At 42.6% G+C, this 14,785-nt stretch overlaps 1 protein-coding gene across 1 annotated transcript in view; it reads right to left on the bottom strand.

The window, feature by feature from the left end:
• The window catches only part of STAC (SH3 and cysteine rich domain), a 103,300-nt gene that overhangs the window by 72,206 nt on the left and 16,309 nt on the right, over positions 1-14,785 (bottom strand). The window contains exon 2 of the mRNA XM_050938036.1: positions 3,717-3,993. Within this exon, the coding sequence (XP_050793993.1) occupies positions 3,717-3,993 (277 nt within the window). The remainder of the gene's footprint in view (positions 1-3,716; positions 3,994-14,785) is intronic.

Below are 14,785 nucleotides of genomic sequence, written 5' to 3'. Positions count from 1 at the left end.
ACATATTTCAGCGTTTCCCTTCACTCCAATCAATAAAGAATTTTGAGCCATACACTCATTACCCTGAAATATCACAGCTGATGGAAAATATGAATGGAAAGAATGAAAGGTGTTACGTTATTACAATGAAAATTCAGAATCACAACTGACCAGGGCAGAATTGGGTTGGCACAAGCTTTTTCATTTGGAAGCAGGAAATATGATGAGATTTCCTGGAAAAGTGCCTGTTTTGTTTCAACAACCCTATGGCTCATAGTATCAGAGGGGTAGCCATGTTAGTCTGGATCTGTAAAAGCAGCAAAGAGTCCTGTGGCACCTTATAGATTAACAGACGTATTGGAGCATGAGCTTTCGTGGGTGAATACCCACTTGGTAGGATGCCCATAGTTATACAGCTTACCTGGAGTAATTGAGCTATATCAAATATTACTATTCAGTTCCCACATGCAGTCCGTAATACAATGCTATAAAATCAGACATAGCTGTGGGAAGAAGAGATGGAGAGGACTGCTGTAATAGAAGCAGCTCCATATGTCACTTTACAGGGTGTCTAGACTGTAGAGTACCATGTGGTAAAATAAACTCAAAAACACCTTTTCCTTGCACCAACAGCTGCATAGCAGAGGTCTGAGCAATTCACCTGACTCATCCAGGCAGCCAGATAAAGTAGGTCACATTAGCTTCAACTCAGCAGGGATAAAAGGTTTCTTTCTGTAGCAAAAGGGCTAAAGTGAGGGGTGGGAAGCCCTTCAAGGGGAAGCCCTGGGGAGAGCCAGCTCAGGATGCAGGTAGGGCCAAACTAATGTTTTGTAGTATGCCCTGCTTCAGGCCTTGCCTGTTTAAACTGTATCATGGAGGAAGCTGAACAAAGGCAAAGGGTGTATAAGAACTGAACTTGCAGGAGCTGTGTTTGCTGCAGGGAGGAGGCCCCACCTACCTATAGCAAAAGAGCAATAATATTTTGGAATTGTATTGGTTTGCAGTCTTACTAATCTACATCATTCACAGCAATAGCGAGAGACAGTTAAAAATGTGAACAGTGGGAAGCAAAGTTGGTCTGAGCTTATATTCTCAGTTGTATACATTTTTGAAACTAATATTTGACATCAAATCCACATTAGCCTGTTTGGTTTAAATAACCTGTTGTCCTCAGTCAGACCCACACCAGCCATACTTCTTTTGCTCTGGGCCTCTAGTATTCCACGGTGTTAATACTCTGTCTCATCCTCCTGGCTCTGATCTCAAATAGGAAACTATTCTCCTCCTCTCAAGATTTTTTAAGGCTATAAACCTTATATATAATAGTACTTGATGACTGTGCCCAGGTAGGACTTAGTCCTGTATGCCCAAGATCAGCAAGCAGCACTTCTTCAACTCCCACATTATATTTAAACTTTATTTAAAATACATTTTAATTTCAAAGGCTTCCTTTTTAGCACAGGTGTGACCCCAGCACCTCTTCTGCAAGGAGGTGCAGAAGGCTTACAGGGACCTCCTGATTCTAGTACGTACAGTCTAGTTCACCAAAAAAATGTCATGCGAGGTCTCAGATGAAAGCCGGTGTCACACTGCTCAGCAATATCATCACAAAATACATGTATGGATGTTGTGCAAGGAGTTACGCATATACACTGAAAATCTGTTGAGTCTGTATCAAGGCACTGGTCACCAGTGAAGGTGAAAAACAGGGTCTGTCAGTCCAGTGATGTTCATCCATCTGTTTAAATGTAAATTGGTTACTGCCTCATTCAAAGTGGGTCTCCCATCATCAGTCTGAACTGAATGCAAATGAAAAATTGTAAGAACTTCAGAAAGAAACTAAGAGTAAGAAAAAGACAGCTGCTGGAGAGAACCATATCTTGAGATGCACATCAAAAGTTTGCTTGAGTATATTTGGGGGAGCAGGAAGACAAAGGAGATGCCTGGGCATCCCTCACCGAGGTGGTAAATGGACAGCAAATTTCTTTTCTGAAAAAGGGGTCACAACCAGGCTCGGTTGAAAATGCTGGAGGAGACTTTGGGTGAGATAAGCTTCTTTAGAGAGAAGGCTAATCTGTTATTTCACTGCAGTCTCTAGAAAGCATGTCATGATTTTGTTTTGTATGTAGCCATTTGTTTCCGATATTCTTACTCTCCATCATTGGAATCTCTGTTCTTTGATAAACTTATTCTTATTTTCAGCATAAATACATCTCAGAGCTGTGGTGTTAAGCAAAATGAACAGCCTGAGTTGAATCTTACAAACTGGTGTGCACTGTTCCTTTGGGAACAGCAGGCCTAGGTAAGTCAGTGGGTGTTCATTGAAGAAAGGGCTAGACACTGCAGGTAATGCTCTGAGGACTTGGGAGGTGGTGTGTGCCTATCGCTACCAGTACAAAGAGAGGCCTGGAAGGCAGTTCTTGTGCTGCTAGAGGTTGGTGGTTTCAGAAAACTGACCCACAGCAAGCACAGACAAGACTCCTTCATGCTAAGGGTAGATAGTGGTGAGGTGCCCGACAACCCTGAGTACCCTTGGAGAGCGTCACAATAGGAATATTGCTAAATACAGCTGAAGTCCTGGGCAATGTAGTCTTCTGTTGGCCCACTATCCATTTAAAAATTCTGCAGAAGGTCCCCGGGCCCCAGAAACACTGGAAAAGTTAGCTAAGACAGGACACCACCAATGCCGCAAACTAAAAAAGCAAACATACTAGCATCTTCAGATAAGGGAGCCAGAGAACCTCACAACAGACAGGGGGCCACATCCTCATCAGCTTCCCAGAACTCCATGGAGCTACACTAGTTTGCACTGGTCCAATGTGCAGCTCAGGAAACAAACATTTTCTCACATCAAACCTGGCATTTTGAAATCTGCCACCAGGCTGAAGAATATGCGCTGCTGAAGGTTTCTGTCTAATACTTGAGCCAAGGAAGCGTGTCCCTTTTTCCTCATGAAAGTATTCACTGCCTCACTCTAATTTTTCCTGAGGAATAACATGGGCCCGGTTCTCCTCTCACTTACTCACTTTTACAGTGGTATAACTCCATTGATTTCAATGGAATTGCTCCTGCTTTACGTCATTGTATGTGAGAGGATAATCATCACTGAGTGTGTCAGCCAACATTCTCAAGTAACAGCCTCCCTGTTGGCCTATTGATGGCTGGCATGGACCCCCACCCTCCATGACATGTAGAGGATGCAGCCTCTGCGCCGCCATCCTGCCTGCACCCTTTCTCTACCTCTTCTTCTGCAGCACTATTGCAAAGCTGGTGTGGCAGGCCTCCACACTTGGGCAAATTTACACATAATCTCTGTAGGGTGAATCAGAATAGTAATTAACACTTTGGAATGCAGTGAAACAGTGTGGGACTTTCATTCTATTTGATTTATTATAATGAATGACATTTACTATATTTTCTAGCAATACAGCCAATAGGAACCAATGTTTATCAAAACCCAACAGGGCAAAATTTGGCTTCATAGCTTCTGAGTTGTGATACCTACATGTCATCACGGGGAGATACCTGTTATTTGGGTCAAGCTGCAACCTATGTTAACTACACAGCTTAAAGTGTGAGATCATGGAGCCCATGATCACGTCAATGTGCTGGTTGGTGTGGATCAACAGTCCAAGTTGCTTTGGACTAGTACTGTCAAGAATATCTCTGTGGTTATGTATGGTCTGGGAAGGCCACTCTGCATATTCTCTCTCACACGCAAATAAAATAATTCTTACCAACAATCATGTGGTTGCAGACATCACAGAAAGTGGGTTTTTTGAAGATGTGCTCCTGGAAAACATGAACCTGGTTGTTTTCTGACTGCTGTTGGAGTTTGATGGGTGTGGAGGTCTGGCTCTCTGGGTTGGGGAGCTGGCCGATGTTGGTGCTCACCTCAGGCAGCAAATCAACTTGTAATTTCACGTCACTGTTAGTCCTCTGGAAAAAGTTGTCTGCGCTTTTACTCCGTAAGCTTTTGGTCTTGAAAGAGAGTGATCTTTTCAGTTTCTGGAGCTGCAATGCAATAACAGAAGAGTTGGTCACTTTTTTTTTAAACACATAGCAGGTCAGGGTCATGTTGTGAGGTGTATTGTTGACTTTGTGCGTACATGTAAATTCCCACTGATATTAACAGTATGTTGGGAATGGATTATCCCAGTAATGGGACTGCAATGTAATGACTCCACTCCAGTGAGCTACATAATCCACTCCAAAATCCAACTAGCACCTTGAGAGTTAAGACAAGAGCTTGCAAGGAGAAACTCATTACTCCTGTAGGCTCTAACAAACAACTCTATTGCTGCCTTCTTAATAGGTGCAACAACAAAGTCATTACAGAGTATTATGCACATACACCCTGGGGAGAATATATGCTCCTTTTTGTTCAAGCCTGACAGAAATTAAAGTGCCATACACCTATGTACAGTCCTTGAGTAGCAGGTAAAGCTATTTCAAGAACAACTGTTAAAGGATACTGGAAGAGGAATGAATTCAGTGAGGTAGATTATGTATTTTTTTAAACATCTTAATTTACAATTCAGTGCAAACAGATACAATATTTACTCGTTTTTGTCCTAGAAATCCTGGTTTTAAAAAGAAAAATTAGTGAAGATGAAGAGTTACAGCACTATACGTTTTATCAGAATGACTGTCTTTTTCCTGTAATTCAGGGTGGCTTTGGTACTGTGCCCGTGCTCCCCCCCAAAGAATTAGCAGTGCTATGAAAGGCAGTGGGTGAGGTCTGGTACCTATCATGGTGTGAGTTACAGAAGTTGGCAGATGTGACAGGCTCTGAAGTCTAAAGAGGGCAGTCAGGAGAAAGAAAAGCATGCTGGGAAAACATAAGCTGCATCTCCTTTCATGTTCATTTATCTCTGACATACAGCATGTCCATTTTGCCTATCACACAGTATTATTTCAACTACAGCAACGCTGGGCGTTATTTTCTTGGCCAATGCGGTGTAGCATGAAATTTTCCATGCCACACAGAGTCTGTCTGTGCTAACTAGGAGCATTTGTTTAGACTAGAAACTATTTACACTGGAAACAAGGCGATTGGAAGTGATAATTCAAATTAATGGAAGGGAATGAGCTTGCATACTTTCCTGAAAGTGCATGGTACAGGTCTGTAATCCTGGCATGAGATCTGATGTAGTGGCCTTGCGGCTCTGTTATAACCACTTTCTACCTCTGATCCTCCCTGTTTTTTTACTTATTATGAAGCCTATAGCAGATATTAGTGACCAGGGGCTTCATAAAATGGTGTGTCTCCCTGTTATGAATGGGAGGCAGCCTCTACTCTACACCAGGCAGCCATATGAACTGGCACAAGGGATACTCAGGCCCTTTTCCTATATTTCTTCACAGTAAATTCCACTGGTCCGATGAACATGCAAGGAGATTCTGCTGCTTTAGCTCAGCTCTCCAGGTTAACAACAGTCCAGGTTGTTGTGTTGTAAAACTCCTGTTTTACACCCTTCAGTTTAGTTAACTTTTTCTCACTAGTGACTTGTACATGGAGGCTTCGTGCGTGGCAAGTCCGGGTATGAACATACAGAACACTAGCCTGCCGCTCACCCTGCAACTGCACACTAACAGTTCTGGGGAGTGCTTTGATGTCAGAGTCTCCATATAGATAAGTCCTTCCTGGGAGAGATCCTGACAATCCCTAAAGTGAGTTGTCACATACATTTTCTTTCTTGGCATGCAGAAAGAGCCCTGAGGAGATGTTCAAAGCAAACGCTAAAGTGTTTGCTAAAGACTCACTTACTTCCATTACTCTCCAGGATAATCATTACCAAACAGAGATCAAATGGTTAACTACCAAGTACAAGGACAAAGTAGCTGCCGATTTCCACAGCTACATCAAATGAAGCTTAATACTTAGAATTTCTCAGCCTGAGAAACACTGTACAACAGCACCAGCAAAATGGGTTATATCCCTCCTCTTGGGTCTTAAACCATTGGCCCCCACTAATAGAGTCTCAGCTGAGGTTACTTCATATCCCCAGTGACAGACATGAGATCAGCAATTAAAAAAAATAATCTTCTGGTTGCTATTGAAGTGCTTCTCAAAGAAACAAGACCTCATTAGTGCAACCAAACACAGAGAATTATAGCAGCATAAGGTGACTGTAATGGCATTCATTATTGATTTGCTACTCATTTCTACGGTGCCACATGAAGTTAATTAAATCTCAAACATTACTATGCTTCCGCCATGGGCAGAAGACTAAGCTATACAATAAAGTGTTTTAGTACAAAAAACCAAAACAAAACAACCCCCTCACAAAAAACACTGTCTAGTTCGACAGATTAAGATTCATTGGATATTATTTGCTCAGTCTCAGATACAGTGTCGTTTACCAGAGAAGAGCTCCACTGAAACCAAGACAGAGAGGTCCAAAGTTTTCAAAAAAGCCACAACTTGAGTGCCACTTGTGTGTGTGCAAATTTATGCATGCAAATTCTCTTGACTGTGCAATTTGTGCACACTGTTACCAAAATGATAGAATTTGCACATTCTGATCCCATTTGAAATTGCACTTGATGAAACAGATGAATCGTACACATCTAAATCCTGTAACTTTATACACAAGTAAATGTGCAAAAATTGTAGCCTGAGTGGTTATATACGCATAGTAATAAACATATTTGGAAGCCCTAGATCCAATTCTCTATAGTTTTGCGCCTTGTGTAGTTAATTACATGTGTACAACTTAAGTGCAAAACCTGATACGGCAGTGTTGCGTTTTTTTACCCACTATGCACAAATATAAATGACAGCACAAGGTGCATATGTAACATTGACAGACCCCTGTCGTTGGCAGCAGAATCGAACCTGAGCCCTCTGTTGCTTCGTACATGAGCTAAAAGCCATGTGGCTCTAAGCTAAGGGTTTAGACAAAACTCACTAATCTCTAAGTGGTCTTGGTGCCACTACATGGGACAGAGCACCACACCCAGGAGGTGTGTGGGTTACACATAGGCAATGGAGAATTAGGCCTCATGTTTTGAAAGTTTGACTGAAGCTGTTTATCTGTAACTACATTGTGAGGAGAAATTGGCCCATTAGAGAACCCTAAGTATGCTATTGGATGTGAATGCATATCTTTGCTTCTGGTTTATCTTAATCTACTAGAGCAGGGGTTTCAAACCCACAGCCCGCGGGGTTATTTCCTGCGGCCTGCCAAGCTCTGCCTGCCAAGTTCCCCATGGCCCCCCGGAGTTATTGCCTGCGGCTACCAAGCTCCCCTCCCTCGCTGGCCCCCCTCCTCCCCAGCGCGCAGCGTCCCCACTCCTCTGCCTACCTCCAAGCGTTTCCCGCCACCAAACAGCTGTTTGGTGGTGCTTAGCACTTTCCAGGAGGGACGGGGGAGGAGCAGGGATCTGCACGCTCAGGAGAGGAGACAGAGAAGAGACAGAGATTTGGGGAAGGGGTTGGAATAGGGGCAGTGAGGGGGCAAAGTTTTGGTGGGGACTTTGGGGAAGGGTTTGGAATAGGGGCGAGGAAGGCACAGGAAGAGGTGTGGCAGGGGTGGGGCCTCTTAGAAGGGGTGGACTGGGGGGTCTTTTGTACCTTTATATGAAAAAAAGTGTCAGTAATGTGGCCCTCGGGCCAATGTACTAGTCTCCAGGTGGCCCTCGTGGTGATTTGAGTTTGAGATCCCTGTACTAGAGGGAGGATGATGCAAGCAACCAGCTAATTGGGGAGAGTTGAAGACGTTTGTGAAAATGTAAATGGCAAAAGATGTAAAATATAATCACATATCTGATTACGCTGCAGTCAAAAGAACACTGATTCTTTAAACAAAGATTTCTGTTTTCCATATCTTTGCAATTGTTTAAGCTAATTCATTTTGTCAAACACTGAAAGAGATCTTAAAAGATATGTCATGAAACATTTACATACACGGTTTGCCTGCTTTTTATCTCTTTTATACCAATTTAATGCTGCTGTGAGGCTACTGACTTACCAAAGCTAATACGTTTAGCTGGTGTAAGTGAGATCAGAATCAAGCTCTGTACGTTTTCTCCCATCAGAGCAAAAACGTACAGTTTCAAGATTTTTAATCTCTCTCTAGAGACAAGCCCATAACAAATCCCCATATCTGATCACCTACGAATTTTGTCTTAGAAATGCAAGTGGCCAGCTGTTTGTTACTTCTCTGGTTTAAGTCACACATGGAAAGAAATTTGAGCTACAAAGTTTAGACCTAAATCTTGATCCTAGCTCAGTGTTGCTTAGAGTGACCAGAGAGCAAGTATGAAAAATGAGGATGAGAGTAGGGGGTAATAGGAACCTATACAAGAAAAAGACCCCAAAATTGGGACTGTCCCTATAAAATCGGAACATCTGGTCACCCTAGTGTTGCTTCTGCTGAAGACGGCAGCAACCCAAACTTCTAGTATTGCCAACCCCAACAATTTGTAAATAATGAGTCAAGGCCTGAACCTCCCCACCCCCCATTAGATTACTTAAAGACATATCATGATTTTTAAGCTAATAAATGTGGGCTACTTTTTTGTTTGTTGGCTTCAGGTTTACTTAGTATAAAAGCTAGAAACTTAAGTTTCTAAAAGTAAGCTGAGATACTCATGCATTCAGAAACTGGGGTTTTAAGACACCCCCTTCCTCAACCAAATATTGCAAGACTTACAATAAAATCATACATATGAACCCTAGAAGGCTTGAGTTCACTGTCTGATTTGAAACCTAGGATGTTTCTGTGCCTTTGAAAATAGGCACAAAAGTTTGCAAATCCCTAGTTAAAAGCATTATATCATCTAAACAAACTCTGACTGCACACACTGTACCCTGAGGGCAGGACTCCGATAACTGCAATAGCAACTTCTAAGAGCTGATTAACCTTTTCCTGGGTATCTTATACCACAATCTCTTCCTCCCCTACTGTCTCACTGAGTTTTCTCACCCCAAAGATTCTGGTAGCTCCACAGAAATAATATTCTCACATTGTTTCTTCTGTTCCTTATTCCCTATGGATTTACTGTGAGTGTCCTGATGTCTCTCTGGATTTACTGTGATCTATTAGAAATAGTGGCATCATTGTAAGCATATGGGTCCGCTTGGACATGCATCATACTCTGCTCTAACTCTGGGTCTCTAAAGTTGGCTCCTCTCAAACAACAGAGAAATAAGTGGTAGCAAAACCCCCGCGGGTGAAATTGTGCCATAGTAGGAAAAGGTACAATTCCCACTGGTTTCAATATGAGTTGTGCCTGGCTGTACCAGGGCTGAATTTTGTCTTAGAAATGGAAGCAGCCAATTGTTTGTTACTTCCTTGGTTTAAGATACACATGGAAAGTGAGAGGAGCCCACAGATTTTGGTTCCTTTTTAATTCTGGTTTCATGCAACTAAGAAATAATTTTGTCCTGTCTCACTTGTTGTTACCACCACCTTCTTCTCCACCTCTCTAGCACCACCCACATCAGCCTGTTCAGTCCACTTTAAAAATATCCCATGCTTAATTAACTGATGGTGTAGCCCCACTCTGAATCCCTTGGCTGGCTTCTCTGCCTCCAGCACATCAGTTTTAAGCTTCTTGGGCTCACCGTCAAGGTCCTGCTTTACATTTCATTCACCCTCCCCTCCCGTGGAGTATACTTTATTCCCAGTCAGATTGCTCCTTGGCTCTTGCTCTCCACCAGCAATGGCAGCAGATTGCACTCCTCTCTCAGGGGCCAAAGGGAGGGTTCTCCCTGGGAGAGGACTGTAATGCTTCCTGGGGAGTGCCCACGGGTTGTGAGGCACATGGCTACCGCCTACCCTTAGTGTGAGGAACCCTTGTCTGTGTCTGCTGCAGGTCAGTTACTAGTCACAAACCTCTGGCAACAGAAGCCCTGCCTTGCAGGCCCCGCTCTCTCTTTACAGGTTACACCAACCTCTGAATCCTACAAGTGTCACCCTAGAGTGCCCAGCTTCTGTTCCACCGGCCATTCACAGAATTCCCAAAGGAACCATTCAATGCAGCTTATCAGTTCACCACAGAACACAGCTCTGCTTAACACACAGCACTTAGATTTGTTTATAGGGAAACCAAGTCTACATTTATTTAACAAAGAACAGAGATTCATATGACAGCAAACAGAAGTACTGGAAACAACAGGTTACATTAAAAAAAAACATAACAGACATACTGAAGCCTAAACTTAATGAATAAGACACTGCCATGTCATAAGAGCAAAAAGCTCACCCAAAATCCTGCCAGCATATTACAGCCAGGCTTGACTGGGATCTTCTGTTCATGAATCAAGCACGTTGTCCTCTTGCCTCCTCTGGGGAAAGACCCAGAGTTTTTCTCTGTCCCTACAGGTATATTCCAAAAATCCCTGGCCTGCACTTGTACACAAGCTAACCCCTGCTGCTTGCACTTTCCTGTCTAGTGGCCTCCCTGGAGACTTTGCAATCGCTTCACTAGCATTTTGCTCAGACTCTAAATAGACTCCCACTGTGAACCAAACAGTGCTGAACTGACATGTGTACAGGTAGACCACGATCTCTTGCCTGAGCCTAACCTGTTTCTCACCTTTTCTGATGACCAACCCTGTTTCTCACCTTTTCTGATGACCAACCCTAAGTCGCACCCCTTAAATACAACATTTTCAGTATGTACCCAACTCCTTACATATTATCTGTACATACATTTCACAATGAGTATGACCACCTATGTGACACAGGCTTTCATCACAGACCTTGCCTGACACCCTGTGGTGAACAAGTATGTAGATACTAGTAGGGGGATCCCTGTAACCTTTATGTACCCCTGTGCCCTCTGCCAGTTATCACCAAGAGGTCCCTGGGTCACAAGGACAGGTAAAGGTACCAACGCTGCCCTCTCCTGGAAGTTCTGCTTTGCAATCTGGAGCAGCATTTGTGGAGGTTACCCAAGAGACAGGGCAGCCCAGCACATTTCCCAGCTTGCCTAGCTCCATCCTCTACCCAACTGCCCCCACTGTCAGTTTTGGAGGCTGGCTTTGCACCACCCCACGCAGGGAGGCCAGTAAAGGGCTTGTGACACTATGTTCCCACTACAAGAGGGCGTGGAGTGAATTCACTGCATGAATCTCCAAGGCTAAATGGTTTAGGCCTTAGCTCTAGTCATCTCCTCTCCCATTACACTGCCAAAAATAAACCAACAAGAAAAAGAAAGCACGCTTCCTTTCCTTTTCCCTTTCTTTAGTGAAGTGCTACTGATAGCATGGTGTGAATTACAAATAATGAGGGATATTGAGGAAATTGGACTGAATCGCCCACACTTATTTTTTCGTCTGCAAATTTTACAAAAATGCACCAGTTTTGCTTAACTCTGTTCACTGACAATGCAGAGAATAAAAATGCAGCACGGACAAATCACCAGGTAAATACCCACCCTGCCCTTCCTGACAGAGCCAATTTTTTCCTCCAGCTTTTCAGAGTCATATTCAAAAGCATTAGACTCTTGCTTTGCAGCAAGGGGAGGACTTCAGTGCAGGAGGCTCAGGCAGCATTCTCCAGACTCACCAAACAACATGTCAGGTGCATTATCTGTTACCATGAGGACTATGACCAAAAGCACGTCAAATAAGAGGAAGAACAAATGGTTGACAAACAAACAGATGATCTTCTACCAAGTATACTTTGTTTTCTGGGCCAAGAAGCATTCAATTCACATTATCATCTTCTGGGATACATTAGTGTATTTTGATGTTAGCAAGACTTGTTCAAGAACTGCATGTTACATATAGGGCCAGATTCCCAGCTGGTGCTGATTAGCCTAGGTGAATTTGTTTCAACAGAGGTATGCTGATCTACAGCGAGTGAGGATCTGGTCCATGATGTCAGTGAAGTGCTTATAGGATGTAAGCATCAAACATGCTTATCTTGTTCAAATTGAAAAAAACCACAAAGACAACTGATTTCTTAAGCCTGGATACATTATTTTTCTGGCTCTGATTTAAAAAGGCATTGCATCAAGATTTTAATAGGCAAATTCATGATTAAAACTATCTCAAAGCCTACATCTCTTTTCAGTAATATTACAGATTTCTGACAGTTTAATGGGACACAATCTAGACCATTGGCCAGATGAAAATATATTTAAAAAATTCAAGTTAGTTATTTTTGTGTGCGCAAAAACTCCACGTTAAACCTGTGAGCAAAACAGATTTATTTTCAACATGTACGCACCATAGATATAAATAGGCCAGATTCTCGACTGATGTAAAGTGGTGTAGCTCAACTGACTTCAACTGATGCCAATTTACAGCAGCTGAGACCTCGCCCAATGCCTTTTTTCAAGGGTTACCTATCCAGCCTTCTTGGGAAAACACATCCGTATCCATCACAGTCAAAGGGAGTGACCATCCCTATAGAATCCATTATGGATTATATTTGTGTGGTTTCCCATCAGATTAGATAGACAACATTATAACTAATACATTTATTTTTGTTTAAGAAAGTCATCAAACTGCCTGCCTGGATACTGTATTGAACTAGTCAAAGGCAAAATCTTATACACCATGCCTAATGATAATGGCCAGGCAGGTGGCCTGTTAGCAATTCATTTACATCTCTTGTTCAGTTATCTAATTTAACAAAGAACAGGTGACTACAAAGCCTCCAAATTGTACCCTTTGCTATTACATGAAGCTCTGTGTTCATGTTACAGTCACCGTTAGCTTCCTGCTCTCTCCTGACTTCGTGTTCGACACAGCTTTTGAATTGTGTAAACTCTTTGGGGCAGGGCTTACCTTTTATTTAGTCTTTGCACAGTGCCCAACACAACAGAGGCCTGATCTGGATATTACTGTAATACATATAGCCATAAGGGAAAAGCTTAAGGAACTCAGAGGGTCGAATCCTAATAGATGTTGAACACTCAACACTCCCACTAAAGTCAATGAGAGCTACAATGCTTAGCCCCATTCCAGGTTTGATATGCATATCTGATCAAAATAGCCAAACCGAAGCATCCAGACCAAATCTCTTGTTAGGTATCCAAACTGTCCACTCAACCAAACCTTGATGGTACCATATGAACCTCTTGATAGCTCAGCATAACTAGGCTGGAAATCTCATGTTCCCTAGTACTTCCTGCTCCATTTGGGCTAGAAGCATTGGGGCACTGCAGTTTCTGATCTTAAAAAGAACAAAGAAGTGCTGATGTATGTGAAAATGCAAAAGAAAGGGGGAAAGGGGGTGTGTGCATGAGAATTTAGTGCCAGTGAAAGATGTCAGCTTGATAGTCCTGGGGAATTAAATCTTTTGTCTATTCTGGGAACAAATTCAGCACAGAAATTGACAGTACAAGCGTCTCCACACTCCTGTACCAGTGTGCCTCAAACCTTGTCTTTAGGGTGAAAGGATAGTTCATTCTTCATGCCCATTCAATCCTTGGCCTTTGTTGAGGTTGAAAACAAGGATGCTAACTGTGGTGGTGGTTAATGTGATGTGGACACGTACCCAGGGAGAGCTTGTAAGAGAATAATCAACATGCACATAGGCAACTGAACAACCTTGTGATTAGAGCCATTCAGAAAAATAGGACTTTTTTTCCATGGAAAATTTTGAGTTTTCTGTGAAAAACAGAATTTAAAATATTTTGAAATGCCACTAAAGTGCCTCCTGGAAGCTGTTGCTCAGGTGCCTTCTGTTCTCATTCTCTCATATAGGCTGAACTCCCTGGTTGGACACCTCCCACGACGCACTACATGATCTCCCCTCTTGGTGAGAGGTGGCAATGCATCATAACAGTCACAGGGCCGTGGTGCATCTCAGGAGATGAAATCTATCTGGAGAGACCGTTCCATAGTAGAATGGAAGCATGAGATACCCAAACTACAATTACACGGATATAAACTGGCCATCAACAAGTTTAGGCTTGAAATTAGATGAAGGTTTCTAACCATCAGAGGAGTGAAATTCTGGAACTGCCTTCCAAGGGGAGCAGTGGGGTCAAAAAACCTAACTGGCTTCAAGACTGAGCTTGATACGTTTATAGAGGGAATGCTATGATGAGACTGCCTACAATGGTATAGAGCCAATCTGCGGTGCTAGCAACAAATATCTCCAATGGCAAGTGTCTTCCCTAAGTACTGCAGTAGAGCAGCTGCCCCAGTGCACCTGTGTAAGTGTAAACAAGCCCTTCTTTCAATAGTCCTGCTAAAGCCCTGGTGTGCAACATTTCAACATACTGTAATCTCTCATCAGATCGTTGGTCAGAAAAGAATTCATCTATTTGATTCTATAGCTAGCCATCCAAATCATGAAAATTACATTAAAAGTCTGAAAATAAATAACATCTGCTGAGCTCATGCCCAGTGACTGTCAATTCTTCTTCCTTTGTAAACATGTGTTTAAGTCACAACACATTACAGTTTAAACTAAACACAACCTCCATGACAAAAGCGTGCTGTTTGTTTTACAACAGGGCTCGTGAATGCATCACCCTCATCTGCCTCTTTTCATGTATCACCTAATGAAAAGAGCTGCTGGCCTCAAGAACAGGGAGGGAGACTGTGAATTTTGTAGGCTGTTGAATGTCTTGTTTAACACACGTGGCAACAGTTGCAGCACATCTTCTGCAATTTAGCTTGTAAAAGATGCTCTATACCGGAACAAACTAAAAAAACCCTTTATGACTCATTTTGTTGTCACTGTGGGTCAGCTGACTCTTCTTTTTGCCCAGAAATCAAATATGAAAGCTGACACATTAAGTAACAGAAGGTTGATAGTAACTTTCTCATTTTTTCCAAACATTCCTGCAACTTTGTTTAAAATACATATATTTGTTTACACCTTCTGGT

Source organism: Gopherus flavomarginatus, chromosome 2, assembly GCF_025201925.1.
Source record: "Gopherus flavomarginatus isolate rGopFla2 chromosome 2, rGopFla2.mat.asm, whole genome shotgun sequence".
Classification (NCBI taxonomy): domain Eukaryota; kingdom Metazoa; phylum Chordata; order Testudines; family Testudinidae; genus Gopherus; species Gopherus flavomarginatus.
Note: the sequence above shows the minus strand (reverse complement) of the source record. Positions and strands in the feature narration are given on the sequence as shown.